At 66.6% G+C, this 27,079-nt stretch overlaps 2 protein-coding genes across 2 annotated transcripts; one reads left to right on the top strand and one right to left on the bottom strand.

The window, feature by feature from the left end:
- Positions 1 to 3,111: 3,111 nt before the first annotated feature.
- On the top strand, positions 3,112 to 15,202 carry PPP1R10 (protein phosphatase 1 regulatory subunit 10). Its single transcript, XM_082333919.1, is given in 20 exon segments — positions 3,112 to 3,230; positions 3,320 to 3,406; positions 3,504 to 3,639; positions 4,392 to 4,443; positions 4,530 to 4,607; positions 5,141 to 5,311; positions 5,447 to 5,549; positions 6,940 to 7,049; positions 7,527 to 7,627; positions 7,733 to 7,880; positions 7,965 to 8,120; positions 8,213 to 8,459; positions 10,158 to 10,233; positions 10,354 to 10,548; positions 10,638 to 10,749; positions 12,330 to 12,425; positions 12,523 to 12,658; positions 12,660 to 12,717; positions 12,719 to 12,944; positions 15,054 to 15,202. Coding segments are annotated over 20 exon segments (2,505 nt in total). The 5' UTR covers positions 3,112 to 3,123; the 3' UTR covers positions 15,164 to 15,202.
- A 2,895-nt stretch (positions 15,203 to 18,097) lies between these two features.
- Positions 18,098 to 26,903, bottom strand: ABCF1 (ATP binding cassette subfamily F member 1). Its single transcript, XM_082334015.1, is given in 31 exon segments — positions 18,098 to 18,287; positions 18,367 to 18,439; positions 18,517 to 18,581; positions 18,970 to 19,138; positions 19,650 to 19,682; positions 19,986 to 20,056; positions 20,186 to 20,260; positions 20,977 to 21,148; positions 21,530 to 21,642; positions 21,745 to 21,869; positions 22,479 to 22,507; positions 22,509 to 22,563; positions 22,641 to 22,789; positions 22,863 to 22,928; positions 22,930 to 23,003; positions 23,107 to 23,192; positions 23,282 to 23,382; positions 24,121 to 24,246; positions 24,343 to 24,435; positions 24,517 to 24,571; positions 24,574 to 24,595; positions 24,687 to 24,753; positions 24,844 to 24,906; positions 24,995 to 25,024; positions 25,026 to 25,093; position 25,096; positions 25,313 to 25,347; positions 25,490 to 25,628; positions 25,814 to 25,909; positions 25,983 to 26,029; positions 26,830 to 26,903. Coding segments are annotated over 31 exon segments (2,532 nt in total). The 5' UTR covers positions 26,897 to 26,903; the 3' UTR covers positions 18,098 to 18,120.
- Between the last annotated feature and the right edge of the window lie 176 nt (positions 26,904 to 27,079).

The raw sequence follows: 27,079 nt of genomic DNA, 5'->3' as shown, positions 1-27,079 counted from the left end.
GGATTCGTTATATTTATATTTGTCTGTCTGTGTCCCCGTCCCCCCCCCTCACCCCCCCCCCCCCTCAAATTTTCCCCCCCATTTTGGTTTGATTTTTTTTTTTCCCCCCGGCTTCTAAAATGGCGCCTGGGCCTCGCCGCCGGCCGCGGCTGATGCAACCGGTTCCCGGCAAACCCCTCCCACCGCGCCGCCGGCCGGGGGGCCCCCCTAAATCTTCTTTCCCCCCTCTTTATCCCCCCTAAATTTATCCCGACCCCCCCCCCCCCCCCAAAATCCCGCTCTAACCGTACCCCCCCTCCGGCTTTCGTCCGCAGGATCCCGGTGCCGTACAGAGTAGGACCCTGCGGGCCGCTGCTTCTTTTGTAGGTTGTGCCAAAAATCCTCTTTTTCCTCCCCAAAAAAACAAACAGGATTTTTTTTTTTTTAATTAACCTCCCTTTTTCTCCTTCCCCCTCCCCCCCCTTTATTTTTTTGGGGCCCCCCCCGGTGGGTTTGGGTGGCGGTTTTGGGGATTGGGGGAGGGGGGAGGGAAACAGCGTCCGCAAGCAACTGATAACCTTTAATTTATCGTGACAGGGAAATGCTATCACTGGGCTTCACCCCCCCAAAAACAAAAAAGGAGGGAAAAAGAAAAAAAAAAAAAAAAAAGAAAAAATCACTTTTTGGGGGGGGCGCACCCCAAACCTTTTCTATTTTTTTCCCGATTTTCAATGAATTTGCCCCGTTTTGGCAGCGCGGAGGTGCTGTGTGCGGTGCAGGCTTAGGAAGCGAAGGGAACTTGGTTTTACTTCAGCAAAAGGGAGGGGAACAACCGCAACGCGCCGGGTAAGCAAAAAAACCTTTCTGGTCTTAATTACATTTCACAACCTTCATTTTTATCTATTTTTTAATTCAAAAAAAAAAAAAAAAAACAAAACACCAACCCCAATCCCCCTTTTTTTCTTTCCCATCCGTCTCCCGGTGCATGCGGATGCTGCGCTGGGTCGGGAGCTGGTGTTTTTATAATCCCCCCCCGCTTCGGCTAAACACTCGACACCCAAATCCAAGGATTTTGGTTAAAAGCAAAGCAATTTTTCACAAATCGGAAATTTTGTTCCCAAACCGTTGAGTTTTTGCGTCGTTTCCCCCTAAATTGAGCCCGGCGCGTGTGGGGGGAGAGCCCTTTTCTTCCCCGCGCTCTCTCCAGTGGTAGCATTTCCCTTGGGGGGGGGGGGCACAGCGGGCAGCCCCCCCCTTCCCCCGCGGTTTCGGGGTCCGCCGACCCCTTCCCTCGCCGAAAACGGGGTTCTGTCCCCAAAAAAAAGCCGGGGTTTGGGGGGGGGGGGGAGAAGCGAGCAAACGCGGCGTAAAAACGCGGTGGCGGGGGGGGGGTTCAGGCCTTCCTCAGCCTCGTGGCGGGGCCGGCCCAGGCCAAACCCCCCCCTCCTTAATTTGGGGGGGGGTGGGATTTGCCCCCCACCCCCCCGCAGAGGTGATTTCCCCCCCTTTGGGGGGGACTCAGGGCTTTTTGGGGTCTCCCCGTACCCCTTTAACCCCCCCCCCCCGCGGTGGGATTCGAGCGGCTTCGCCCCAGCGCGCGGGGCCGGGGGCTGTCGGGTCGGTGTTTGCTTCGGTGTGAGCCCCCCAAAATGGGGGGGAGAAGCCCTCAAATGGGGGGGAAACCCCCAAATTCTTTCCTGGGGGGGCACCGAGCCCCCCTCCCCAAGGCAGGGCAGGGCTGCGGCCCCCGCTGTCCCCCCGGCGGTGGCCTCGGCACCCTTGGGACACCAAACCGGGGCGGGGGGGGACACACCCCATGTCCCCCTCAGCCACCAGGCGAGGGCTTGGCTCGTTTCATGGCGGGTCAAAGGTTACGGAGGACTTTTGTGCTTAAAACCCCCAAATTTTGGTTAAAATAGGTTGCCCCCCCCCCCTTAATTGTATTTTTTTGGGGGGGGTGTGTGGATATTTTGGGGGGTTTGTGCTGCAATTAACTTGCTCTTGTGTCTTTGCAGAGGGGCGGCTCGTGCCTGGCTCGCCAACCCCCCCCAAAATCCCCCCCCCAAGAACGGGGGGGGGGGGCTCCGCCGCCTGTATCCTTTAATCAACCTCAGGGGGGGACGTGACTTAACGAAGTCCCGGCTCGTTAAGTCTTCGCCGTGAGGAGAAAATGGGGGCTGGGTGCCACACCCCCACCCCCAAAAATTGGTCTTTTGGGGGTGTTTTTCAACCCCCTCCCCTCAAATTGGCGGCGGCTTGGGCCTGGTTTTACCCCCTCCACAAAAACAAGCAGCTCAGCTCCTCGCAGCCGCCGTTCCGCCTTCGTTAGCAAAGCCGGGGCTTAATTAGGCTGGAGAAGCTTCTAATTAGCGGTAATTAAGAAGCCGGTTGACGTCAGGAGGATGAAATCCCCCCTTGACGGGTCAGGCCGGATTGGGGTCAGTGACCTGATGGGCGCTGGGTCGTTACCAGGGCGCTGGCGCTAATTATTAGCCTGCTAATTAATACCTAGCTCGTTAGCTGGCGGATTTAATTGCGTCCTGGATGGGGAGGGGAGGGGGGGCAACACCCCCAAATCCTGCGCCGTCGCCGCTGTCCCCCTCTCCCTTGCGCCGCCGTCCTTCCCTTCGTCATCTCGGCCTCTGCGCCTCGTTAAGCGCCGGCTCGTTAATTAACCTTTGGGGGGTGTGTGGTTAAAAATGGGGGTGCTGTGCCCCCCCCGTCCGTGGCTCCGTCCCCCAGCGTGACCCGAAACCGCCGTCCCTGTCCCCTGGGGTGGCAGCGCCAATTAAAAACGGGAGCGGGGGCCGCTGTCGCCGTCGTGTCACCTCGGCGGGGGGGTGACACCGCCCCGGTGTCCCTTGGGGGTCCCTCAGCCCCCCCCCGGCTTGCACCAGCCACGTTTTGGGGGCGATTTCCCCCTTTTTGGGGGTCAAGAATGATTTTGGGGAGGGGTTTGTGGTTGTTACCCTCGCAGAGGGGACAAAAATGGGGGTCTGGGGGGGGTGGCAGGGCTTGGGGGGGGGATGCAGGGCTTCGGGGGGGACACAGGGCTGGGGGGGGACAGGGGCCTTTTGGGGGACACACGGGGTTGTCACCGCTGTCCTAACGCCCCCCCCTCTCCCCTCCCAGGGCTTTTCTGCCATGGGCTCCGGCCCCATCGACCCCAAGGAGCTCCTGAAGGGCTTGGACTGCTTCCTGGGCCGCGATGGCGAGGTCAAGAGCACGGAGGGCATCACCAAAATCTTCAAGTGAGTCCCCAAAAGGTCCCCCCGCGCCCCCCCCGCGCGCGTCGCCGTGACGCGGGGAGGGGTCCGACGCCTCCTTTCTCCTTAATCAGCTTAATGAAGGACTCGCAGAAGATGGTGAGCCGCTGCATCTACCTGAACATCTTGCTGCAGACGCGGGCGCAGGACATCCTGGCTAAGTACGGGCGCTGACGGGGGGAGCCAGGGGAGCGGGATTTGGGGGGATCACCCCATCCCGCCCGGATCCTGATGGATTTTCCCCCCTTTTTCTCCCAGATTTATCCGGATCGGGGGTTACAAACTGCTCAACACGTGGCTCACCAGCTCCAAAGCCTCCAACAACGTCCCCTTCCTGCAGCAGATCCTCCTCACCCTGCAGCACCTGCCCCTCACCGTCGACCACCTCAAGCAGGTCGGGGTGGCCTCCCTGTCCCCCCCGGGGTGGCTTTTGGGTCCCCCCAGGTGCCATTTTTCTCCCTTGAGGGGCTTTTGCGTCCCCCCTGGGGTGGCTTTTGTGTCCTCGGGGTGGCTTTTGTCTCCCTTGAGTGGCTTTTGGGTCCCCCCCGGGGTGACTTTTGTCCCCTCAGGGTGGCTTTTGGGTCCCCCAAGGTGGCTTTTGCATCCCCCCAGGTGACTTTTGTTTTCTGAGGGTGACTTTTGCGTCCCCAGGGTGGCTTTTGTGTCCCCCCCCCGGGTGGTTTTTGTCCCCCGAGGGGTGGCTTTTGTGTCCCCCAGGGTGACTTTTGTCCCCTCAGAATGGCTTTTGCATCCCTTCAAGGTGGCTTTTGGGTCCCCAAAGGTGGCTTTTGCATCCCCCAGGTGACTTTTGTCCCCTCAGGGTGGCTTTGGTCCCCCCCGGGTGATTTTTAGGTCCCCCAAAGGTGGCTTTTGCATCCCCCCAAGTGACTTCTGTCCCCTCAGTGTGGCTTTTGAGTTCCTAGGGTGACTTTTGCGTCTCCTCAGGTGACTTTTGTCCCCTCAGAGTGGTTTTTGGGTCCCCCCAGGTGATTTTTGGGTCCCCCCAGGGTGGCTTTGATCCCCCCCAGGTGATTTTTGGGTCCCCCCAGGGTGGCTTTGGTCCCCCCCAGGTGATTTTCGGGTCCCCCCAGGGTGGCTTTGGTCCCCCGCACGCTGCCGCTCACCCCCCACCTCCATCTTTTCCAGAACAACACAGCCAAGCTGGTGAAGCAGCTCAGCAAATCCAGTGACGATGAAGGTGAGCACCCCCCAAAACCCCCTCGGGGCCCCCCAAAACCCCCTCAGGCCCCCCAAAACCCCCCTTAACCCCTCCTCTCCCCGCAGAGCTGCGCCGCTTGGCCTCCATCCTCGTCAGCGACTGGATGGGCGTCATCCGCTCCCAGAGCAGCACCCAGCCCACCGGTGAGTCCCCCTGCTGCGCCCCTCTCCCCCCCTCTATCGCGACAGGCGACGTACGACACTCCAGGTATCGGCAAAAGCGAGTTTCATACGACGTAAAAACGCGCTGCCGAGGTTCTACCGCGCGGAAGAATCCTCCAAAGCTTCCGGTGGAGCTTAGGCGCGGCTAGGACCAGTCTTAGTCTCAGGTTTAGACAGCGGTTTAAGGGCTCACGCGCGGAAAGCTGATAGAATATTTCCCGAGCCTGAGTTCAGCATGCGATCAAAGTTACCGAGGCCAAAGCTTAGGCGCTGTCGGTCGCTTAGCGAAGATCCGGCGTCGGTAAAAGACGGCGCCGCCGCGCTGTCGGGTTGGCACGGTCGGCTCGGAGCGACTGCGGTCGATCCGCTCGATCGGCTCCTCGAGCGGTGGTAACCCCTTGCCTCCGCGTTACAGATCCCTGGCGCGGCGTAGATCGGCGCTAAGAATCCAATTAAAAGGTTTTAATTAACTCACGCCAGCGTCTCACCCTTTTCTCACCTTTTTTCCCCCTCAGAACGAGATAAAAAGAAGCGAAAAGAGGAAAACAAAAGCAAAACGCCCGTCCAAGAGAAACCCCAAGAAGCCAAAACTGAGGCTAAAACCGAGGAGGTACCGGAGAAGAAGCGGGAGAAACCCAAATCCCTGCGCACCACCGCTCCCAGCCATGCCAAATTCCGCTCTACCGGTAATTCCCGCTCCGTCCTGCGGGGCAGCGGCGGGTTTTGGGGCTGGGTTGGGGGTTTTGGGGGGAATCGGAGGGGCTGCGGTCGCTCGTGGGGTGCTGCGAGGGGCCACGCTAACGCCGTTCCCCGCGACACAGGGCTGGAAATGGAGACGCCTTCCTTGGTGCCCGTGAAAAAAATGAACTCGTCTTCGACCACCGATAAATACAGTCTGAAACCGATGCCCATAAAGAGGCAGAAGTGAGTCGGGGGCTGCTTTTGGGGGTCTCGGGGCTGCTCTTGGGGCCTCAGAGCAGCTTTTGGGGGCCTCAGAGCAGCTTTTTGGGGGTCTCAGGGTGGAAATAGGGGCCTTGGGGCCGCTTTTGGGGGCCTCGGAGCAGCTTTTGGGGTCTTGGGGCTGCTGTTGGGGGTCTTGGGGTGGAAACGGGAGACTTGGGGGGGTTTTTGGGGGCCTTGGGGCCGCTTTTTGGGGCCTCGGAGCTGCTTTTGAGGGTCTCAGGGTGGAAACGGGTCTCGGGGCTGCTTTTGAGGGGCTCCGACCCGCTGCTGGGGGTGTCAGACCCACACTTGGAGGCCTCAGAGCTGCTTTTGGGGGCCTCAGAGCTGCTTTTGGGGGCCTCAGAGCTGCTTTTGGGGGTCTTGGGGCTGCTTTTGGGGGTCTCGGGGTGGAAACGGGAGACTTGGGGCAGCTTTTGAGGGCCTCAGAGCAGCTTTTGGGGGTCTTGGGGCTGCTTTTGGGGGTCTCAAGGTGGAAATAGGGGCCTTGGGGGTGCTTTTGGGGGCCTCGGGGCTGGTTTTGGGGGCCTTGGGGTGGAAACAGGGGCCTCGGGGCTGCTTTTGAGGGGCTCCGACCCGCTCCTGGGGGTGTCAAACCCGCACTTGGAGGCCTTGGGGCTGTTTTTGGGGGTCTTGGGGCTGCTTTTGGGGGCCTCATAGCAGCTTTTGGGGGTCTTGGGGTGGAAACAGGGGCCTTGGGGCTCCTTTTGAGGGGCTCCAACCCTCTCCTGGGGGTGTCAAACCCGCACTTGGAGGCCTTGGGGCTGCTTTTGGGGGTCTTGGGGCTGCTTTTGGGGGCCTTGGGGCTGCTTTTGAGGGTCTCAGGGTGGAAACAGGGGCCTTGGGGCTGCTTTTGAGGGGCTCCGACCCGCTGCTGGGGGTGTCAGACCCACACTTGGAGGCCTTGGGGCTGTTTTTGGGGGCCTCGGAGCTGCTTTTGGGGGTCTTGGGGCTGCTTTTGGGCATCTCGGGGTGGAAACGGGAGACTTGGGGCAGCTTTTGAGGGCCTCAGAGCAGCTTTTGGGGGTCTTGGGGCTGCTCTTGGGGGTCTCAAGGTGGAAATAGGGGCCATGGGGCTGCTTTTGGGGGCCTCGGAGCTGCTTTTGGGGGCCTTGGGGTGGAAACGGGGGTCTCGGGGCTGCTTTTGAGGGGCTCTGACCCGCTCCTGGGGGTGTCAGACCCACACTTGGCAGCCTCGGAGCCGCTTTTGGGGGCCTCGGGGCCACTTTTGGGGGTCTCAGACCCACTCTTGGGGGCCTCGGGGCCGGTTTGGGGGGGCCCAGGGGTGTTTGGGGGGCCGGGGGCTGTTTTGGGGCCCTGCCCAGGGCCTGACCCGCTCCCCCCGGCCCCGCAGCGTCTCCTCCCTGCCCGGGGACGCCCCCCCCGCCGAGAAAAAATACAAACCCCTGAACACGGCGCCCAACGCCACCAAGGAGATCAAAGTCAAGATCATCCCGCCCCAGCGTGAGTGGGGGGACGCGGGGGCCTTGGGGGGGGCCTCGGGGGCCTTTGGGGGACACCTTGGGGGCCTCGGGGGGACGCGGGGGCCTTTGGGGACAATTGGGATGCGGTTTTGGGGGCATTTGGGGGTCTTTTGGGGGACAATTCCGGTGCCCTTTTGGGGGACATTGGGTTCTTTTTGGGGGACCCTTTGGGTGCCTTTTTGGGGACGCTTGAGTCCTTTTTGGGGACACCTGGGTGCCTTTTTGGGGGGACCCTTTGGGTGCCCTTTTGGGGACACCTGGGTGATTTTGGGGGACAATTGGGTGCCCTTTGGGGGACACCTGGGTGATTTTGGGGGACAACTGGGTGCCCTTTGGGGGATGATTTTTTGGGTGCCACCTTTCTGGGGACCCCTGGGTGCCTTTGGGGGACCCCCGGGTGCCATTTTGGGGACAGTCGGGGGGCCGCGGGTGACGCCGCCCCCCCCCTTTCCCGCAGCCATGGAAGGGCTCGGCTTCCTCGACGCCCTCAACTCCGCTCCCATCCCCGGCATCAAGATCAAGAAGAAGAAGAAGGTGCTGTCCCCCACGGCCGCCAAGGTGAGGAGGCTCCCCGGCTTTCGGGGTCCCCTCCCCGGCTTTCGGGGTCCCCTCCTCCCCTAGAGTCCCCCCCCAATAAGAGCCGCTCTCTCCTCCGCCCCCCAGCCCAGCCCCTTCGAGGGGAAGCCGGCTCCCGAAGCCAGCTCCGCCAAACCGTCCTCCCCGGAGCCCGCCGCCGCCTCGGAGCCGATGGAGACGGATCGACCCGGCACGCCGGTGCCGGCCGTGGAGGTGCCGGAGCCGATGGAGAGCTGTACGTTGGGGTGACGGGGAGGGAATGAGGGGTGCGGGGGGGTCAAACGGGTGCTGAGCCCCCCCTCCCTGGTTCCGCCCGCAGGCTCGGCGGAGGCGAGCGGGGACGCCAAAACCGCCGAAAATCCGGCGGAAAGCGGACAGCTGACCAAAAAAGGTCGGAAAAAGAAAACGGTGAGCTGGCCGGAGGAGAGCAAGCTCCGCGAGTACTTCTACTTCGAACTGGACGAGACGGAACGCGGTGAGCCCCCTCCCCTCCCCCGCCCGCCCCCTCCCCCGCCCGGCTGGCCCCCAGCCTCCCGGGGGTGACGCTCTTGTCCCCCTCCCCGCCAGTCAACGTCAACAAGATCAAGGATTTTGGGGAAGCGGCCAAGCGGGAGATGCTGATGGATCGCCAGGCCTTCGAGACGGCCCGGCGCCTCAGCCACGACGCCATGGAGGAGAAGGTGCCCTGGGTTTACCCCAAGCTCCTGGATCTCCCCGCTCCCCTCGTGGTGCCGGGCAGCGGCAGCCGGGAACGCTTCACGCAGGCCGAGAGGGAGAAAGGGATCTTGCAGGAGCTCTTTCTGTCCAAGGAGAGGTGAGTCGATCCCTTGGGATCCCCCGCCAGCCCAGCCCGGGGACGAGCCCGCTCCCGATACCGGACTCAAGCCCGTGGATTCCCCCTCTCTTTGCAAGGGGGTGCCGGATCCCCTCTGCTTTCGATCTACTTGGGGAGCAGATTGCCCCAGGGGATCCCTTGGATCAGGGCTAGGGGGGATCCCCAGCGCCCTGATCCCCCTGCCAAGGATTAATGGGGTTGATCCTCCCCGGTGCGAGGATCTGCAGAGGCGTCCTGGGGGGAGACGGCGTGTGGGAGGACGATGGGGCTGGGATCCCCTGCCATCCCGGAGGATCCGGAGCCTGGGGGGAGCCCAGATCCTCTGGATCCACTCAGCGGGGTCAGGGGATTCCCAGAGATCGGGCACGTGCGAGGCATCTTTGTGGTGCGGCCTCGGGGATCCTCGTGCCAGGGGCTGCGGGTTGCGTCTGGAGCTCAGATCCCTGGGATCCCTTGGGATCCTTGCGGATCTGCCGCTGGAGGCTGGGCAGGAGCTGCGCAACCTCACGGGGGGGTTGTGGGAGCCCCGGGATCAACGGGGCGGGGAGGCTTGATCACCCCTGCTGTGAGGATCTTGAGAGATCCAGGGGCCGGGCAGAGATGGTGCCGGAGTCTGGGATCTCTGTGGATCTAGAGCCTGGGGGGAGGTTGCTGGAGCCCAGATCCTCTGGGATCTTTGGGGGTCTGATAGGGGGAGCCGGTCGCTGGGCCCCAAGTCTTGCAGGATCCCTGAGGATCTACAGCCGTGGGGGGAGACTTTTAGGGCCCCGATCCCCTGGGATCCCTGAGGATCCAGAGCCGAAGGGGAGAGGTTTTTGGAGCCCAGATCCTCTGGGATCTGTGAGGATCCCGAGCCCGGGGGAGGGTTTTGGGGCTCAGATCCCCAAGGATCCAGAGCTGGGGGGGGGAGATGCTTTCGGGTCCTAGATCCCCTGGGATCTTTGAGGATCCTGAGCTGGGGGGAAGGCTTTGGGGGGCCCAGATCCTCTGGGATCTGTGAGGATCCAGAGCCAAGGGGTAGGTTTCCAGAGCCCAGATCCCCTGGGGACCCAGAAATGGGTGGGTGGGGGGGAGGTTTTTGAGGCTCCGATCCCCTGGGATCTGTGAGGGTCCAGAGCTGAGAGGGGAGGTTTTCAGGACCCAGCTCCCCACAGATCCAGAGTCGGGTGGGGGGAGCAGATTGCTGGGGCCCGAATCTCCCCGGATCCCCAAGGATCTGGCGCCTGGAGGAGCCTTCTGGAACCTGTGGGATCCCTGAGGATCCAAAGCCTTGGGAGGAGGGGACACAGGATCCCTGAGGATCCAATGTTTTGGGGGGGGCACACATGGGATCCCTGAGGATCCAAAGTCTTGGGGGGGAGGGACGGACAACACTGAATCCCTGAGGATCCAAAGCCTTGGGAGGGGGACGCGCAGGATCCCTGAGGATCCAAAACCTTGGGAGGGGAACGCGCAGGATCCCTGAGTGTCCAAAGCCTTGGGAGGAGGACGCGCAGGATCCCTGAGTGTCCAAAGCCTTGGGAGGGGGACGCGCAGGATCCCTGAGGATCCAGAGTCTTTGGGGGGCTGGGACGCAGGCTCCCTGAGGATCCAAAGCCCTGGGGGGACACCCATCACCACCAGATCCCAGGGATCCACTGACCTCTGCCCCTTTTCCTTCCCCCCGCCTCCGAACAGCGTCCCCGAAAGCCCTCACGAACCCGATCCGGAATCCTACGAACCGCTGCCGCCCAAACTGATCCCCCTGGACGAGGTAAGCGCCGCGATGCGCCGCACCGCGCCGCCGTCGCCCCCCCCCCCTCCCACCCCCACCCCCCTCCCCGAAGCGCGGCCCCCCTCCCCCGCGCCCCTCAGCCCTCTCTCTGCCCCCCAGGACTGCTCCGCCGAGGAGGTGGCCTATCCCGACGGGCTGGAAGCCGGCGCCGCCTCCCCCTCCCCGGAGGCCGGCGGGGCCAAGCTGCCCCCGGTGCTGGCCAACCTGATGGGGAGCGTGGGGGCCGGCAAGAGCCCCCAGGGGCCAGCGCCCGCCGCCCCCATCAACATGCAGGAGATCCTCACCTCCATCATGGTAACGCCCCGCCGTGCGGGGGGGGGGAGGGGATGGGGCGGCGCCCTCCCCTCCCCCGCCGCTCACTCCCGTCCCCCCCCCGTCCCCAGGGCGGGCCCAGCACCCACAAAGCCGAGGAGCTGATGAAACAGCCGGATTATTCGGATAAAATCAAACATCTGCTGGGAAACCTGCAGGCGCAGCCGCCGGGGCCGGGCGGAGGTGAGCGGGGCCTGGGGACGCCCTGGGGACACCCTGGGGACGCTGTCCGGTGCCCTGCTGGGGACATGGGAGCGTTCTTGGCTTGGGGACACTGTGGGGACACCGTGGGGACGCTGTCCGGTGCCCTGGTAGGGACATGGGAGGTTCTTGGCTTGGGGACACCCTGGGGACAGCGTGGGGACGCTGTCCGGTGCCCTGGTAGGGACATGGGAGCGTTCTTGGCTTGGGGACACCCTGGGGACAGCGTGGGGACGCTGTCCGGTGCCCTGGTAGGGACATGGGAGCGTTCTTGGCTTGGGGACACTGTGGGGACACCGTGGGGACGCTGTCCGGTGCCCTGAGGGCGATATCGGGGTGCTCTTGGCTTGGGGACACGCTCAGGGGACTGTTGGGGACAGCGTCCCTTGTCCTAGTGGACGCGTGGGACTGCTCTTGCCTTGGGGACACAGTTGGGGACACTGGTGCCGTGACAAGGATGTCGGGGTGCTCTCGGCTCGGGGACACGATGGGGACACTGTCCCCTGCCCCCGCGGGGACACGGGGCCGCCCTTGGCTTGGGGACAGGATCAGGGACACTTGGGGACACTGTCCAGTGCCCTGAGAGGGACGTCGGGGTGCTTGGGGACACGATGGGGACACTGTCCCCTGCCCCACTGGGGACACGGGGCTGCCCTTGGCTTGGGGACACGATGGGGACACGCTTGGGGACGCTGTCCTGTGCCGTGGCAGGGACGTGGGAGTGGTTTTGGCTTGGGGACACGGTGGGGACACCGTCCAGTGTCCTGAGAGGGACATTGGGGTGCTCTTGGCTCGGGGACGTGACGGGGACACAGTTGGGGACAGTGTCCCTTGTCCTAGGGGACACGTGGGGCTCCTCTTGCCTTGGGGACACAGTTGGGGACACCGTCCGGTGCCCTGATGGCGATATCGGGGCGCTCTTGGCTTGGGGACGGGATGGGGTGACACTTGGGGACACTGTCCTGTGCCCTGATGGTGACTTCGGGCTACTCTCGGCTTGGGGACACGCTTGGGGACGCCGTCCCCTGCCCCGCTGTGACATGGGGGTCCCCTGGCTTTGGGGACGCGCGCTGGGGTGGCGCGTGTCCCCGTGGGCGGGGGCGCTGCCAGCGGTGTCCCCTGTGCGGGGGGGTGACACTGGGGGGAGGGTATCGGGGTCCCCTCGCCTCGGGGACCTGTCCCCTCCCCTGGGGTGGCTTTGGGGACACGGGGAGGTGACGCGGAGGGGGAGCAGTGTCCCCTCAGCCCGGGGACACGGCCTGGGTGGCACCGGGGCGGGGGGGGGTGGTGTCCCTTTGCTTTGGGGACACTTGGGGACCCCGCGTCCCCCTCTGGGGTGACACGGGGAGGGGGTTGGGGTCCCCTTAATCTGGGGGGGGACCCCACGTCCTCTGGGGTGGCACGGGGGGCGCTGGGGGTCCCCTTAATCTGGGGACAAGCCCTGGGGTGGCACGGGGGGGGGGGTGTCCCCTTAACTGGGGACCTGGGGGGGGGGTGGCCCCTCTTTGGGGGGGGGCTGGGGGTCCCCCCTGTCCCCTAACCCCCCCTTTCTGTCCCCGCAGTGCCCCACGGCTTGCTGGGCCCCGGCCCCATGGCCAACGGCTTCCCGCCCGGCCCCAAGGCCATGCAGCACTTCCCGCCCGGGGGGCCCATGCCGGGTAGGTGACAGCGGGGGGACAGCGGGGGGGGACAGCGGGGGGACAGCGCCCCGCCCCCGCTCACCCCCCTTTTCTCTCTCTCTTCCCCCCCCCACAGGACCCCACGGCGGAGGCGGAGGGGGACCCGGCCTCCCCCCAGGTCCGGGGATCCCCGGCGGCCCCCGACTCTTGGGGCCGCCCCCCCCACAGCGCGGCGGCGGCGGCGGCGATTTTTGGGAAGCGCCGGAAGGGGGGGGGCGGCCTCCGAGGCGGCCCCCACGGCGGCGGCGGTGGCGGCGGCGGCGGCGGCATGCGCGGGGGGGGGCCCCTTTCACCGCCCCCGCGGCCGTAGCGGCGCCGAACCCCCGTACCGATGCCGCGGCGGCGGCGGTGGCGGCGGCGGCGGGGGGGGACGCAACGGGGGCCCCCCAAATGGCGGCGGCGGCGGCGCAAGGGGGGGGCCCCCCGGTAGCCACGGCGATCACGGCAGAGGCCACCCCGGCGAGCACCCCCGGGGTCACGGCGGAGGCCACGGAGGAGGTAAATGCGGGGCGGGGGGCGGCGGCGGCGGCGGCTGCGGGGCCTGGCTCTGGGGCGGCCCCGGCCCCGGCTGGGAGGGGCCCGTGGGTGCCCCCTCCCCGCCCCCGCCCCCCCCGCCCTTCCTGCCCCGCTGGCGGGGGGGGGAGCCCCCCCCCCACCCCCTCCAGCCCCTCGAGCCCCCCGGGCCCTGGGGGCGGGGCCCCGACTGGCGCCGGCCCCCCATGGGGCTCTAGGGTGGGGCCCGGGGGGGGCAGGGGGGAGACCCCCCCCCGCGGCAGCCGCAGGGCATGCTGGGAGCGGCGGGAGGCCCCCCCTCGGCCCCCCCCTGGCCACAGGGCAGCTGTGGGGCGGGGGCGGCGAGGCGGCAGGCGGCTCCAGGGCAGGCTGGGGGCTAAGCCCGGCTCTAGGAGGGCCAGGGAGGCCTGCTGGGGGCTAAGCCTGGCTCTAGGACGGACAGGGAGGCCTGCCGGGGGTTAAACCCGGCTCTAGGATGGACAGGGAGGCCTGCTGGGGGTTAAACCCGGCTCTAGGACGGACAGGGAGGCCTGCCAGGGGTTAAACCCGGCTCTAGGACGGACAGGGAGGCCTGCTGGGGGTTAAACCCGGCTCTAGAATGGGCAGCAGGCCATGCTAGGGGCTAAGCCTGGCTCTAGGACAGACAGGGAGGCCTGCTGGGGGTTAAACCCGGCTGTAGGACGGGCAGGGACGCCTGCTGGGGCTTAAACCCGGCTGTAGGATGGATAAGGAAGCCTGCTAGGGGCTAAGCTTGGCTCTAGGATGGGCAGCAGGCCATGCTGGGAGTTAAACCTGCCTGTAGGACGGACAGGGAGGCCTGCTGGGGCTTAAACCCGTTTCTAGGGTGGATAAGGAAGCCTGCTAGGGGCTAAGCCTGGCTCTAGGATGGACAGGGAGGCCTGCTGGGGGTTAAACCAGGCTCTAGGATGGGCAGCAGGCCATGCTGGGGGCTAAGCCTGGCTCTAGGATGGACAGGGAGGCCTGCTGGGGGTTAAACCAGGCTCTGGGATGGGCAGCAGGCCATGCTGGGGGCTAAGCCTGGCTCTAGGATGGACAGGGAGGCCTGCTGGGGGTTAAACCTGGCTCTAGGATGGACAGGGAGGCCTGCTGGGCATTAAAACCAGCTCTAGGGTGGGCAGCAGGCCATGCTGGGGGCTAAGCCCAGCTCTAGGGTGGATAAGGAGGCCTGCTGGGAGTTAAGCCCGGCTCTAGGACGGACAGCGGGCCCTGCAGGGGGTTAAACCCGGCTCTAGGGCGGACAGCAGGCCATGCCGGGAGTTAAAACCAGCTCTAGGATGGGCGGCAAAGCATGCCGGGAGTTAAAACCAGCTCTAGGATGGGCACTAAGGCATGCTGGGAGATGTAGTGCAGTGGCAGGCAGTGAGGCATGCTGGGAGTTAAAACCAGGTCTAGGACGGGCAGCAGGGTGTTGTGGGAGTTAAAACCAGCTCTAGGGCAGGCCCTGAGGCCTGCTGGGAGTTAAACCCAGCTCTGCAATGGGCAGTGAGGCCCGCTGGGAGGTGTAGTTCGGCTCTAAGGCGGGCAGCAGAGCATGCTGAGAGTTAAACCCGGCTCTAGAGTGAGCAGCAGAGCATGCTGGGAGTTAAACCCGGCTCTAGAGCGAGCAGCAGAGCATGCTGGGAGTTAAACCCGGCTCTAGAGCGAGCGGCAGAGTATGCTGGGAGTTAAACCCGGCTCTAGGGCAGCAGCGAGGCCTGCTGGGAGTTGCAGTTCGGCTGTCGGGCGGGCAGCAGGGCATGCTGGGAGCTAAAACCAGCTCTAGGCTGGCCAGCAGGGCCTTGTGGGAGTTAAAACCAGCTCTAGGGCAGGCCCCGAGGCCTGCTGGGAGTTAAACCCAGCTCTGGGACAGCAGCGAGGCCAGCGCTAGGCCCGGCGGCAGGGCACGGCTGGGAGCTGCCCTGGCCGCGCACAAGGGCCCAGCCCGGCTCCCTAAAGCCGGGCTTGGGGGGGGGGGGGGGGGGTGTTCCCAGAGCCGCCGCCGCCGTGGGGCCGCCGTGGGGCCGCCGTGGGGCCGGGGCGCCGGCGCCTGACGCGCCCCCCCCCCCCCCCGGCCCCCCCTTTTCTCTCACGCAGACATGTCGAGCCGCGCCGTCTGTCGCCACTTCATGCTGAAGGGCAGCTGCAGGTACGAGAACAACTGTGCCTTCTACCACCCCGGCGTCAACGGGCCGCCCCTGCCGTAGCGCCCGCCGCCGCCGCCGCCCTTCCTCCCGCGCCGCCGCCGCCTCCCCCCCCCCCCCCCTCCTCCTCCTCCTCCTCTCGGACTCGCGCTGCAGCCGCCGACTTTATGGCTTCTGTGAGGCCGCGGCCGCGCCCCCGGCGCTGAATTCAGATCCCCCCCCCCCCCCTTCCCCATCCCAGGGCGCAAATACCCCCCCCCCCCCCCCCCGAGGGGCGTAAATCCCCGCTGGGGGGGCAGGACTGCCCACTTGGGGGGCAGGACTGCCCGCTTGGGGGGCAGAAATCCCCGCTTGGGGGGCAGGACTGCCCGCTTGGGGGGCAGAAATCCCCGCTTGGGGGGCAGGACTGCCCGCTTGGGGGGCAGAAATACCCGCTTGGGGGGCAGAAATACCCCCCAAGGGGCGTAAATACGCACTGGAGGGGCAGAAATACTCCCCAAGGGGCATAAATACCCACTTGGGGGGGCAGAAATACCCCCTGAGGGGCGTAAATACCCACTTGGGGGGGCAGAAATACCCCCTGAGGGGCGTAAATACGCACTGGGGGGGCAGAAATACTTACTTGTGGGGCAGAAATACCTGCTTATGGGGCAGAAGTACCCCCCCGAGGGGCATAAATACCCGCTGGGGGGGTGTAAATACCCCCCTTGGGGCGTAAATACCCACCTGTGGGGCAGAAATACCTCCTCCTGGGGCAGAACTATCCACTTGTGGGGCAGAAATCCCCCCCTCGGGGTGTAAATACCCGCTTAGGGGGCAAAAATACCCACTTGTGGGGCAGAAATGCCCCCCTCGGGGTGTAAATGCCCCCCTCGGGGCGTAAATACCCACCTGTGGGGCAAAAATACCCACTTAGGGGGCGGAACCCCCCCCCATTGGCACATAAATACCCCCCTCCGGGGCGTAAATGCCCCTCTGCAGGGTGTAAGTCCCCCCCCCGGGGGGTAAATCCCCCTGCGCAGGGGGGGTGCCCCCCCCCCGGGTGGGTAACTGCCCCCCTCCCCCCCCCCCCCCCGCACACTAATTTACCCCCCCCCCGGGGTTAAAATGCTGCTGCCAGGTTACCGCTCCCCCGCTCTGCGGGTGTAAATACCCCCCCCGGGGGTAACTACCCCCGGCGGGGCTCAATTTACCCCATTCGGGGGCCTAACTACCCCGGGGGGGGCATTAAGAGCCTCGCTGGGGTAGAACAGCCCTTGGCGGGGCATAAATACCCCCCCCCCGGGGTGAAAAACGGCCTCAGGCAGGGGGTGGTTACCCCCTGCAGAGCGAAAAAACGGTCTCTGGTGGGGGGTAAGTACCCCCCCAGAGCGAAAAACGGCCTCAGGCGGGGGGTGGTTACCCCCTGCAGAGCGAAAAACGGCCTCAGGCGGGGGGTGGTTACCCCCTTAGCGCGAGAAACTGCCCCTGGGGGGGGTAATTGCCCCCCCTCCAGCGTGAAAAACTGCCTCTGGTGGTTGGTAATGGCCCCCCTAGAGCGAAACACGGCCTCAGGCGGGGGGGAGTGACCCCCCCCCAGCGCACAGCGGCCCCCCCAGGGCGTTGTTACCCCCCCGGGGCCTGGCTTGGGGGGCCCAACGGCCTCCCCACCCCCCTTCCCCTCCCCCCTCCTTGCGCCCGGGGCCGTTGCCCCTCCCTCACCCCCCCCCCCCCCCCCCGCCACAGGCGCCGCCGCCGGGGTGGGGGAGGGGGGGGGAAATATTTTGGGGGCGGGGGTTGGGGGCGGGGGCTGCGCCGGACGCTGTTTTCTGTGAAAACTTGGCCGGGGGAGGGGCCCCGCGCCCGCCCCTCCCCCTTTTGTATATTTTGTACATTAATAATAAACTGGTGGAAAAAAAAAAGAGGCGGAGCCGCTGACGTCAGCGCTGGGTGTGGTGGTGCTTGGTACACGTTCACTCTGGAGCCTACTGGTGGCGTTCGCCCTGGAGCTTAGTTGTGGTCACGGTGAAACCTGATGGGTGTTCACTCTGGAGCCTACCGAGGGTTCACTCGGGAACCCATTGATTGTGTTCACTCTGGAGCCTACTGAGGGTTGACTCAGTGGCTGGTGGCATTCACCCAGAAACCTACTGATGGTGCTTGCGCTGGAGCTTAGTGGTAGTGTTTATGCTGAAACGCATGGATGGTGTTCACTCTGGAGCCTACTGCGGGCTCGCTCTGGTGGCGTTCACCCTGGAGCCTACTGCGGGCTCACTCTGGTGGCGTTCACCCTGGAGCCTACTGCGGGCTCATTCTGGTGGCGTTCACCCTGGAGCCTACTGAAGGCGGCGTTCACCCTGGAGCCTACTGAGGGCTCGCTGTGGTGGCGTTCACCCTGGAGCCTACTGAAGGCGGCGTTCACCCTGGAGCCTACTGCGGGCTCGCTCTGGTGGCGTTCACCCTGGCGCCTACCGAGGGCGGCGTTCACCCTGGAGCCTACTGAGGGCTCGCTCTGGTGGCGTTCACCCTGGAGCCTACTGAGGGCTCGCTCTGGTGGCGTTCACCCTGGAGCCTACTGAAGGCGGCGTTCACCCTGGAGCCTACTGCGGGCTCGCTCTGGTGGTGTTCACCCTGGCGCCTACTGCGGGCTCGCTCTGGTGGCGTTCACCCTGGAGCCTACTGAAGGCGGCGTTCACCCTGGAGCCTACTGCGGGCTCATTCTGGTGGCGTTCACCCTGGAGCCTACTGTGGGCTCATTCTGGTGGCGTTCACCCTGGAGCCTACCGAGGGCGGCGTTCACCCTGGAGCCTACTGAGGGCTCGCTCTGGTGGCGTTCACCCTGGCGCCTACTGAGGGCTCGCTCTGGTGGCGTTCACCCTGGAGCCTACTGAAGGCGGCGTTCACCCTGGAGCCTACTGCGGGCTCGCTCTGGTGGCGTTCACCCTGAAACCCACCGACGGCGTTCACCCTGGACCCTACTGACGGCGGCCCCAAATGACGGCTCCCCAGGGTGCGGCAGTGCTCTTTATTGGGGGAGGGGCTCACTCGCGGGGGCGGTGGATGACGACCTCCCCCAGCGCCTCCAGCACCTCCCGCTTGTAGTCGTCGAAGTCGCCGTCGATCTGGCTGAGGCCCTGCTCCTCCACCACCCACAGCTGGCAGCCCGTCTCCGTGATCAGCCGGGCGTCGTGGCTCACCACGATGACGGCTGCGAGGACGCGGTGAGGTGGCGATGACATCACACCCACACCACCCCCCCCCCCCCCATCGCCCCGCCCCCCCCTCACCTCCCCGGTACTCGTTGATGGCGTCGGCCAAGGCGTCGATGGATTCGATGTCCAGGTTGTTGGTGGGCTCGTCCTGGGGGGGGAGGGGCGGGTGAGGGACCCGGGGGGCGGGGACATGGCCCGGCCCCGCCCCCGGCCCCGCCCGCTCACCAGGATGAGGACGTCGGGCTCGCGGCAGGCCAGCTCGGCGAACACCACCCGCGCCTTCTGCCCCCCTGCGGGGGAAGGGGCGGGGCTTAGCCCGGATCAGCCACGCCCCCCCAGTGCGGCTCCACCCACCTAGGCTGGGTGGCTCCGCCCCCTGCTCCGCCAATCACACCCCACCCCTCTCCTCCCCACTGTGCTGCCTCTTGGCCCCACCCACGCTGCCAGGCCACGCCCCTGGCAGGAGGCTCCACCCCCTTGGGGGACAAGCCCCTCCCCTCCAATGTGGCTCCACCCCTTGCCTCCAGGCCCCGCCCCCCTTTCCCCAAGCCCCTCCCCTTCCCCAGCCAGCAGCGCGCGTCTCCCTTGAGGCGCAGGCCCCGCCCCCGCAGTTCCCCCCCCTTTCCCCTTCAGGCCCCGCCCCCCGGGCACTAGCCCCGCCCCCAGCCCCGCCCCCACCGGAGAGCTTGGCGATCTGGAGGGTGTGGGCGTGGCCCTCCAGCCCGAAGCGGCCCAGGCACTTGCGGGCGTCCTGGTGGGGGAGGTTGAAGCCGCGCTGCAGGTACTCGGCCGCCGTCTCCTCCAGCCGCAGCTGCTCCGCCGCTTGCTGGTTGAAGAAGCCGATTTTCTGCAGGGGGGGGGGGGTGTGGGGGGTGTGTGTCAGGCCACGCCCACCGGCCACACCCACCGGCCACACCCACCAGATCACACACACGCCCCCCCCCCCCCCCCCCCCCCTTCTGCCTTGCTGCATGGAGCAGCCTGCCCCAGGGGAAGCCCCACCCCCTGCCCAAGCAGGCTCCACCCACACCCCACAAGCCCCGCCCTCCCGGCAGAGGCCCCGCCCCCAACCTGGTGCTCCACACCCCCCCCCCAGCTGGAGCAGTGGGAAGCTCCACCCCCCCGAAGCCCCGCCCCTTCAGAGCCCCACTCCCTTCAGAGCCACGCCCCCCTGCCGAGGCCCCGCCCCCACAAAAGCCCCGCCCCCCTGCAGAGGCCCCGCCCCCCACCTGTACTCCCCCCCCCACTGGAGCACTGGGAAGCTCCACCCCTGCTCCGCATAAGCCCTGCCCCTTCCATAAGCCCCTCCCCCTTCAGAGGCCCCGCCCCCTTGCAGAGGCCCCGCCCCCTGGCCTCACCAGCCGGTGGTTCCTGCGCATCTGCCCCCGCGTCTGCAAAAGAACCACGTTTGGGGGGGGGGGGGGGGGCACCCCAAAATCCCCGGTCCAGGGGGTCCCCAAAACCCCCCCACCCCCCCCCAGCACCCACAATCCCGGGGGGGGGGGGGAGGGGCACCCCAAACCCCCTCACGGTGGGGGGCGAGTGAAGGGTACCCCCCCCCCCCGACCTCCCCAAATCGATGCCCCAAACCCGAGAGCAGCCCCTCCCCAAATTGATCCCTCCCCCCCCCCAAATCCACCCCCACCCCCCACCCCATTTTGGGGTGCCCCCCCCCATTTTTGGGGGGTCCCTACCGGCGTCAGCTGCCCGGTGAGCAGCTGCAGCAGGGTGCTCTTCCCCACGCCGTTGGGGCCCACGATGCAAACTTTGGGGGGGGGGCAAAAGAGGAAAAGGGGGGGGCCCCCGGGTTATGGGGGGGCCCCCGGGGGTCCCCGCTGGCGCCGCAGGGCCCCCCCCCCCCCCCCGCCCCGGGGGGGTTACGCGGGGGCCTCACCCCGCGACTCCATGTCGATGCCGAAGTCGAGGTTGCGGAAGAGCAGCTCCTGCCCCTCGTAGCCAAAGTCGACGCCTGGGGGGGGGGGGGGGGGGGGGGCTGAGACTGGGGGGGGCCCTGGCACCCCCAAACGCCCCCTGACCCCCCCCATGCCCCATAACCCCCCCAGCCCCCCTCGTTGCCCCCTAATGTCCCCCCCAGCGCCCCCCAACAGCCCTGCAGCCCCCCCAAAATCGCCCCTCTGCCCCCCAAAACCCCCTGAGCCCCCCCAAGTCCCCCCCAACCACCCCCTAAGCCCTCCCAAATCCCCCCCTCAGCCCCCCCAGTGCCCCATGTCCCCCCCAACACCCCTGGAGCCCCCCCAAATCCCTCCCCAGACCCCCAGTGCCCCATATCCCCCCCCCGCCCCCCATATCCACTCCCAGCCACCCCCAACACCCCTGGAGCCCCCACAAATCCCCCCCCAGCCCCCCAGAGCCCCAAATCCCCCCCAACCACCCCCTAAGCCCCCCCAAATCCCCCTCCCAGCCCCCCCCCAGTGCCCCATATCCCCCCCAACACCCCGAAGCCCCCCCAAATCCCCCCCAGTGCCCTATATCCCCCCCGAACCAGCCCCTAACACCCCCAGAGCCCCCCCAAATCCCCCCCAGTGCCCCGTATCCCCCCCAACCACCCCCTAAGCCCCCCTCAAATCCCCCCCCAGCCCCCCCCAACAGCCCCGGAGCCCCCCCAAATCCCCCCCCCCCAGCCCCCCAGCGCCCCATATCCGCCCCCCCAGTGCCCCCCGGTACCGTGGAGGCCGAGGATGGGGGGGCTGAGGGGGGGCGGGTTGGGGAAGGTGAAGCGCACGGTGTACTCCCGCGGCCGCTTCAGCAGCTCGGGGGGCTCGGCCGCCTCCTCCGCCGCCGTCCGCCGCCGGCATTTCTGCTGCTTCCGCGTCAGCGCCTCCTTCGTCTGCTTTTCCTGGGGGAGAGCGGGGGGGATCTGCTCAGGGATCTGCTCTGGGATCCGCTCTGGGATCCGCTCTGGGATCAGCGGATCCCTTCTAGGGAGCTGGGCTGCGTGGCGGGATCCAACCGTGGGATAACGGCCCCGACGACCGCCCCATGGGCACCCGGGGGGGGGTGGATCCCGCCTCCAGATCCCTCTGGATCCCTGCAGTGGATCCCGCTTGCGGGGGGGGAGCCAGCCCACATAGGCGGGGGGGATCCCAGAAGGGATGGGGGGGCTCCCGGACGGGGACCTGGGGTCACCGAGAGGCGCCAGGGGCAGGCGGCGATCCCGGATCCCCGAGGGAGCGGATCCCCGAGGGAGCGGATCCCCGAGGGATCTCCCCTCGCTCACCGCCTGCTTGGTGGATTTGCCGCCGGCTTTGAGGTCGCGGAGCTTCTTCTCCTGCTTCTCGAACTGCTTGAGCAGCTCCTTCTGCTTCTGCTGGTACATCTTCTTGAAGGTCACTGCGGGGGGCAACGGGGGGCCGTGGGGGGGGGCGAGGGGGGCAATTAACCCCCCCAATTGCCCCGCCCCCCCCCCCCATTTGCCCCCCCCCGCCCACGCACTGTAGTTGCCCCGGTAGTAGAAGAGGCGCTGAGCGTCGAGGTGGATGATGTCAGTGCAGACGTCATCGAGGAAGCCCTGGTCGTGGGACACCACCAGCAGCGTCTTCTTCCAGGTCTGGGGGGGGGGGGACACATGGGGACATCGGGGGGGCGTTGAGGGGACACCCCCCAGCATGGGGACACCCCCTTGTCCCTCCCTTTGGCCCCCCTTTTGTCCCACCCCCCTCCTTGTCCCCTGTCCCCCTGCTTTGTCCCTTGTCCCTCCCCGTCCCCCCTTTGTCCCCTGTCCCCTCCTTTGTTCCCTGCCCTCTCTTTTGTTCCTTGTCCCCCCCTTGTCCCCTGTCCCCCCCTTGTCCCCTATCCCCCCCTTTTGTCCTGTCCCCTCCCTTTATTCCTTGTCCTCCCCTTGTCCCCTGTCCCCCCTCTTTGTCCCCTATCCCCCCCTTTGTCCCCTGTCCCCTCCCTTTATCCCTTGTCTCCTGTCCCCCCCCTTTTGTCCCGTCCCCTGCCCTTGTCCCCTGTCCCCTGCCCTTGTCCCCTGTCCGCCCCTCATCCCCTGTCCCCCCCCCCATCCCGTCCCCCCCTTGTCCCCTGTCCCCTCCCTTGTCCCCTGTCCGCCCCTCATCCCCTGTCCCCCCCTTGTCCCCTGTCCCCTGCCCTTGTCCCCTGTCCCCTCCCTTTGTCCCCTGTCCCCCCCTCGTCCCCTGTCCCCCCCCTTGTCCCCCCGTCCCCACTTGTTGAGCCAGATGACGGCGTTGAGGTCCGAGGTGGTTGGTGGGTTCATCCAACATCAACAACGTCGGTTCCATAAACAAGGCCCTGAGGTGACACCGGTGTCACCGGCGGGTCCCCGGCCGCGCCCGTCACCCCCCCCCAGCGTCCCCGCCGCCGCTCACCGGGCCAGCGACACCCTCATCCGCCACCCGCCGGAGAACTTTCTGGTAGCTCTGTTCTGCATTTCAGGATTGAAGCCGAGACCGGCCAGGATACGCCGCGCCTTGGCCTCGGCGGCGGCCGCCCCGATGGCCCGCAGCTCCTCGTACACCTACGGGGGGGGGCGGGTGTAAAATCTGGGGGGGTCCTCAGGGGTCCCCCGTGTCCCCAAGCGTCCCCTCTACCTTCTCCAGGCGCTCGGCGGCCGCGTCGTCGCCTCCCTCCAGCATCGCCTGCAGCCGTTTCTCCTCCCTCCAGCAGCCGCAGTCGTTTGGTGTCGGCGCGCAGGACAGCCTGCACCGCCGGCGTGTCGTCCGCCACCACCTCTGGGGAGAGGGGAGGTGGTTTGGGGGGGGTCTCGGGTGCTTTGGGGGGGGACTGGAGGGGTTTTGGGGGGACCCGGGTACCCAGGGGACCCCCCAGGCGCACCTTGTTCGCAGAGCAAGACGTCGATGTTGGGGGGGATGCTCAGCGCCCGGTTCGCGATGTGCTTCAGCAGCGTCGTCTTCCCCCTTCTGCCGGCAAACGAGGGGTTAAACGCTGGGGGGGGGCTAACGACTCCCCCTTCTCCCCCAGGGCCCCCCCAAGGGTGGGGGGCACCCACCCGTTGGGTCCCACGAGGCCGTAGCGGCGCCCGGCCACGATGTAGAGGTCGGCGTTGACGTAGAGCTCCTTGCCGTGCGCCGAGATGCTGAACTTCTCCAGCTGTGACGGGGGAAGGGGGGGGTCAGGGACCCCCCCATGGCCCCCCCAAACCCCCCCGGCCCCCCCATACCCCACTTCCTCCTCTTCCCCAGTATAACAGTGCGGTCCAGTCCACCCCCTCCATTTACCAGTCCAAGTGTGGTTCTATCCCCCCCCTTCCCCAGTATAATGGTGTCACCCGCCCTCCGCCTATCCCAGTATAGCAGCGCATCCCAGTTCCCCCCTTTCCCAGTATAACGGTGTGGCTCAGACCTCCCCCCCTGCCCAGTATAATAGCAGACCCCAGTTCCCTTCTTTTCCCAGTATAACGGTGCGGCCAAACCCTACCTTCGCCAGTACAGTGGCGGGGCCCAGTTCCCCATCTTCCCAGTATAATAGAGTGTCCCAGTCCCCGTTTTCCCCAATATAATGGTGCGTCCCAGTTCCCCCCTTCCCCAGTACAATGGTGTCACCCAGTCCCCCCGCTTTCCCAGTATTCGCCCGCTTCAGTTTCTCCTTTCCCAGTATAAACGCTGCGCCCCAGTTGCCCCTTCCCCAGTGCAATGGTACGCCCCAGTCCCCCCCCCCCGTTTCCCAGTACAATGGGGGAACGGACGATACCACCCCTCTGCTGGGGGGGGGACGGGACGGGAGGTAACCACCTCAGCGGGACGGGGGGGAGGTAGGCTATCCCACCTGAGTGGACTCGGGGGGGGGTGTGTGGATTTTGGGGCGATTCGGGGGGTTTGGGGGTCTCACCTTGATGTCGGAGGCGTTCTCCAGCATGGCCTGCCGGGAGGAGAGCTCCGCCTGCGACACCGAGAAGTCGTTCTCCCCCGCCGCCGCCGCCGCCTTGATGGTGGCCACCTGCCGCTCGTACTCCAGCTGGGGCGGGGCACAAAGGGGTGGGGTCAGTGCCAAGCCCCGCCCCCCCTCAGCCCCAAGCCCCGCCCCCCTCAGCCCCAAGCCCCGCCCCTTCACCTGCTTCTTCATCTTCTTCTTCTCCTTCTTGCTGACGCGGGCGTCGGGCTCGGCCTTCCTCCCCTCCTCCTCCTCTTCCTCGTCCTCCTCCTGCTGGGACAGGGCCCCCCGTCCCCCGTCAGCCCCCCCGGGGGGGGGTTTCTCCCCTCCCCCATCCCATCCCGAGGGACTCACGGCCTCGCTGCCGCCCTTCCGGGGCTCTTCGGCCTCCGTCGGCCTCCTCCTCATCGTCGCGCAGAGCCGCGAACTTGTTCTGGAGGGGGGGTGGGGGGGGGTGAGGCCCCCGGCCCCCACCAAAGAGGAGCCAGGAGTCCGGGTTTGCCCCGCCCCCCCCCCCCCCCCACCTTCCCGCTCCTGGGCCCGCGCATCCTCATCGGAGCCTTCGGCCTCGTCCTCGCTGGGGGCTTTTCCCTGAGGGGAGGGGGGGGAAGGGTGGGGTGAGACCCCGAAGTTTGGGGGAGCCCCCCTCCCCGCCCCGGGGGTGCCCCCCCGCGCCCTCACCTGCCGCTTGCTTTTCTCGTTCTTGCGGCTCTTCTTCTTCTTCTTCTCGCCCTCCTCTTCCTCCTGCCCCGCAGCATCAGAGAGGGGGGAGCCTCCCCCGACACTTTCGGGGTGCCCCCCACCCCCCAGCGGACCCACCCCCCCTCCCCACCTTGTTGCTTTTGCCTTTGCCGGGCCGCGAGGCCTTCCTCCCGCCTCTCCTCCTCCTCCTCCTCGCTCTGCTCCTGGCTCAGCGCCGCGAAGACGTTGCGCCCTGGGAGGGGGACGCGGGGACCCCAAATTATTCCTTCCCCCCCCGCCCCCAATTTCAGGGGGTCCCAGTTTCCCCCCTCCCCACCCCCAAATTTGCCTCATTCCCTCCCCGCTTCTCCCCAGTTTTGGTGCCCACCCTTCAAATCCTGGCCCCCCCCCCCCCCCCCCCCCGATATTTTGGGGTCCCTCCCCAACTTGGGGCCCCCCTCGCGCTCACCTTCCTCCTCCTCCCCCCTTTCCTGGGGGCTGGCGCTGCGGGGGGAGACACGGAGAGGGGATTAACGAGGGGCCGTAGAGCCGCAGGTCAGCCCCGGCCTAGAGCGGCCCCAGTCCAGCACTTCCTGGTGGGGCCGCTCTAGCGCGAGCCGGACTCGCTGCTCCCCCCACCCCTCACCTTCCTCCTCTCCTCCTCCTCCTCGCTGCCCAGCGGCCGCCAGCTCCTGCAGGCGCCGGCTCAGCTCCACCTCCTCGGGCTCAGGCTCCGCCCCCGGCCGCCGCCGCTCTTTCCGCCGCTCGCGCTTCTTCCGGGAGGCCTGGCGACGCCTCGTTAACCCCCTCTTAATTACCCCCTTCATCGCCCCGCCAAGCCCCAGTTTACCCCCAGTGCCCCCCAGCCCCGCCCCCTCTAGCCACACCCCCTCTAGCCACACCCCTTTGACCTCGCCCCTCCTGGCTCCTCCCCCTCTGGCCCAATAGGCCCCGCCCCCCTCATTAGCACAGCCCTAACGAACCTGCTGGGCGGCGCCTCCTTCTCCGGGGGGGCGGGGGCCTCCGCGGGCGCCGGTTTCTCCTCCTCCGCCAGCTCCTCGAAGAACTGGGGCAGAGGGCGGAGGTCAGGGTCAGGGCCAGGCTCGGGGGGGGGCAGGGGGGCAAGGGGCAAGGCTCACCGATTTCTTCCCTCGCCGGTCCTTCTTGCCCTTCTTCACCGGTTGGTCTGGGGCGGGGATCCGGGCGTCCGGCTGTGCCCTGCCCTGCCCTGCCCACCCCGAGGGCCCCAAGCGTCCGGGGCCGCACCCTCCCCCTCCATGGGCTCCACAACCCATCGGCTTCCCCCCCTCCGACGCGCCTGAGACCCCCCCAAAGGGTTAATCCCCCCCCCAAATGGCTTAATTCCCCCCCCAAAGGGAGACAGTCCCCCAAAAAGGGGTTGATCCCCCCCCCTAAAGGGAAATAGTCCCCCCAAAAGTGGTTGATCCCCCCCCAAAGGAGTTAATTCCCCCCCCAAGGGTTAATCCCCCCCTCAAAGGGAGTTAGTACCCACCAAAACCGGTTAATTCCCCCCCCAAAGGGTTAATCCCCCCTCAAAGAGGTTAATTTCCTCCTAAAAGGGGTTAATCCCCCCCCAAAGGGGTTAATTCCTCCCCCAAAAGGCTTAATACACCCCCAAAGGAGCTATTTTTCCCTAAAAACGGTTAATCCCGTCCCAAACGGACCAATCCCCCCTCAAAGGAGTTCATTACCTCCCCAAAGGGGTTGATCCCCCCCAAAGGGGTTGATCACCCCCCAAAGGGGTTGATCCCCCCCCTCACATGCTTAATCCTCCCCCCTCAAGTAGGATCCAGGCGTCCGCCTGTCCCAGCTCCCCCCACCCCAACAGACCTCACTCTCCCCGCAGGGGATCCAGGCATCAGGGACCACCCCCCCCCCATAGACCCCCCCTCCTCACCCCCTCTCCCCCCGGGGGCCCAGGTGTGTTGCTTCCCCTCCGCTCCCTCCGGAAGGACCCGGACTCACCCTGCCCCTCGCTCTCCCCCCGCCATTCCTCCTGCTTGGCCGCCGCCGGGCGCGCTCCCTTCGGCATGGCCGGGCGCCGCGTACTGCGCCTGCGCAGCCACAGAGACTCGCCTAGAGCGCCGCCTCGCAGAGCCCTCCGCTTCCGGTCCGCCACGGCACCGGCCCGGGCCGTCGCCGCTTCCGATTGGTTCGCTGGAACCCGGGTCCCGCCCACTGACTTCCTTCTCGGGTCGGGCGGGTTCGTCCCGCC

This window comes from Platalea leucorodia (assembly GCF_965183815.1).
Source record: "Platalea leucorodia genome assembly, chromosome: 28".
In the NCBI taxonomy this organism is placed as follows: domain Eukaryota; kingdom Metazoa; phylum Chordata; class Aves; order Pelecaniformes; family Threskiornithidae; genus Platalea; species Platalea leucorodia.
The sequence above is the reverse complement of the archived record's forward strand: the minus strand, read 5'-3'. Positions and strand labels throughout refer to the sequence as shown.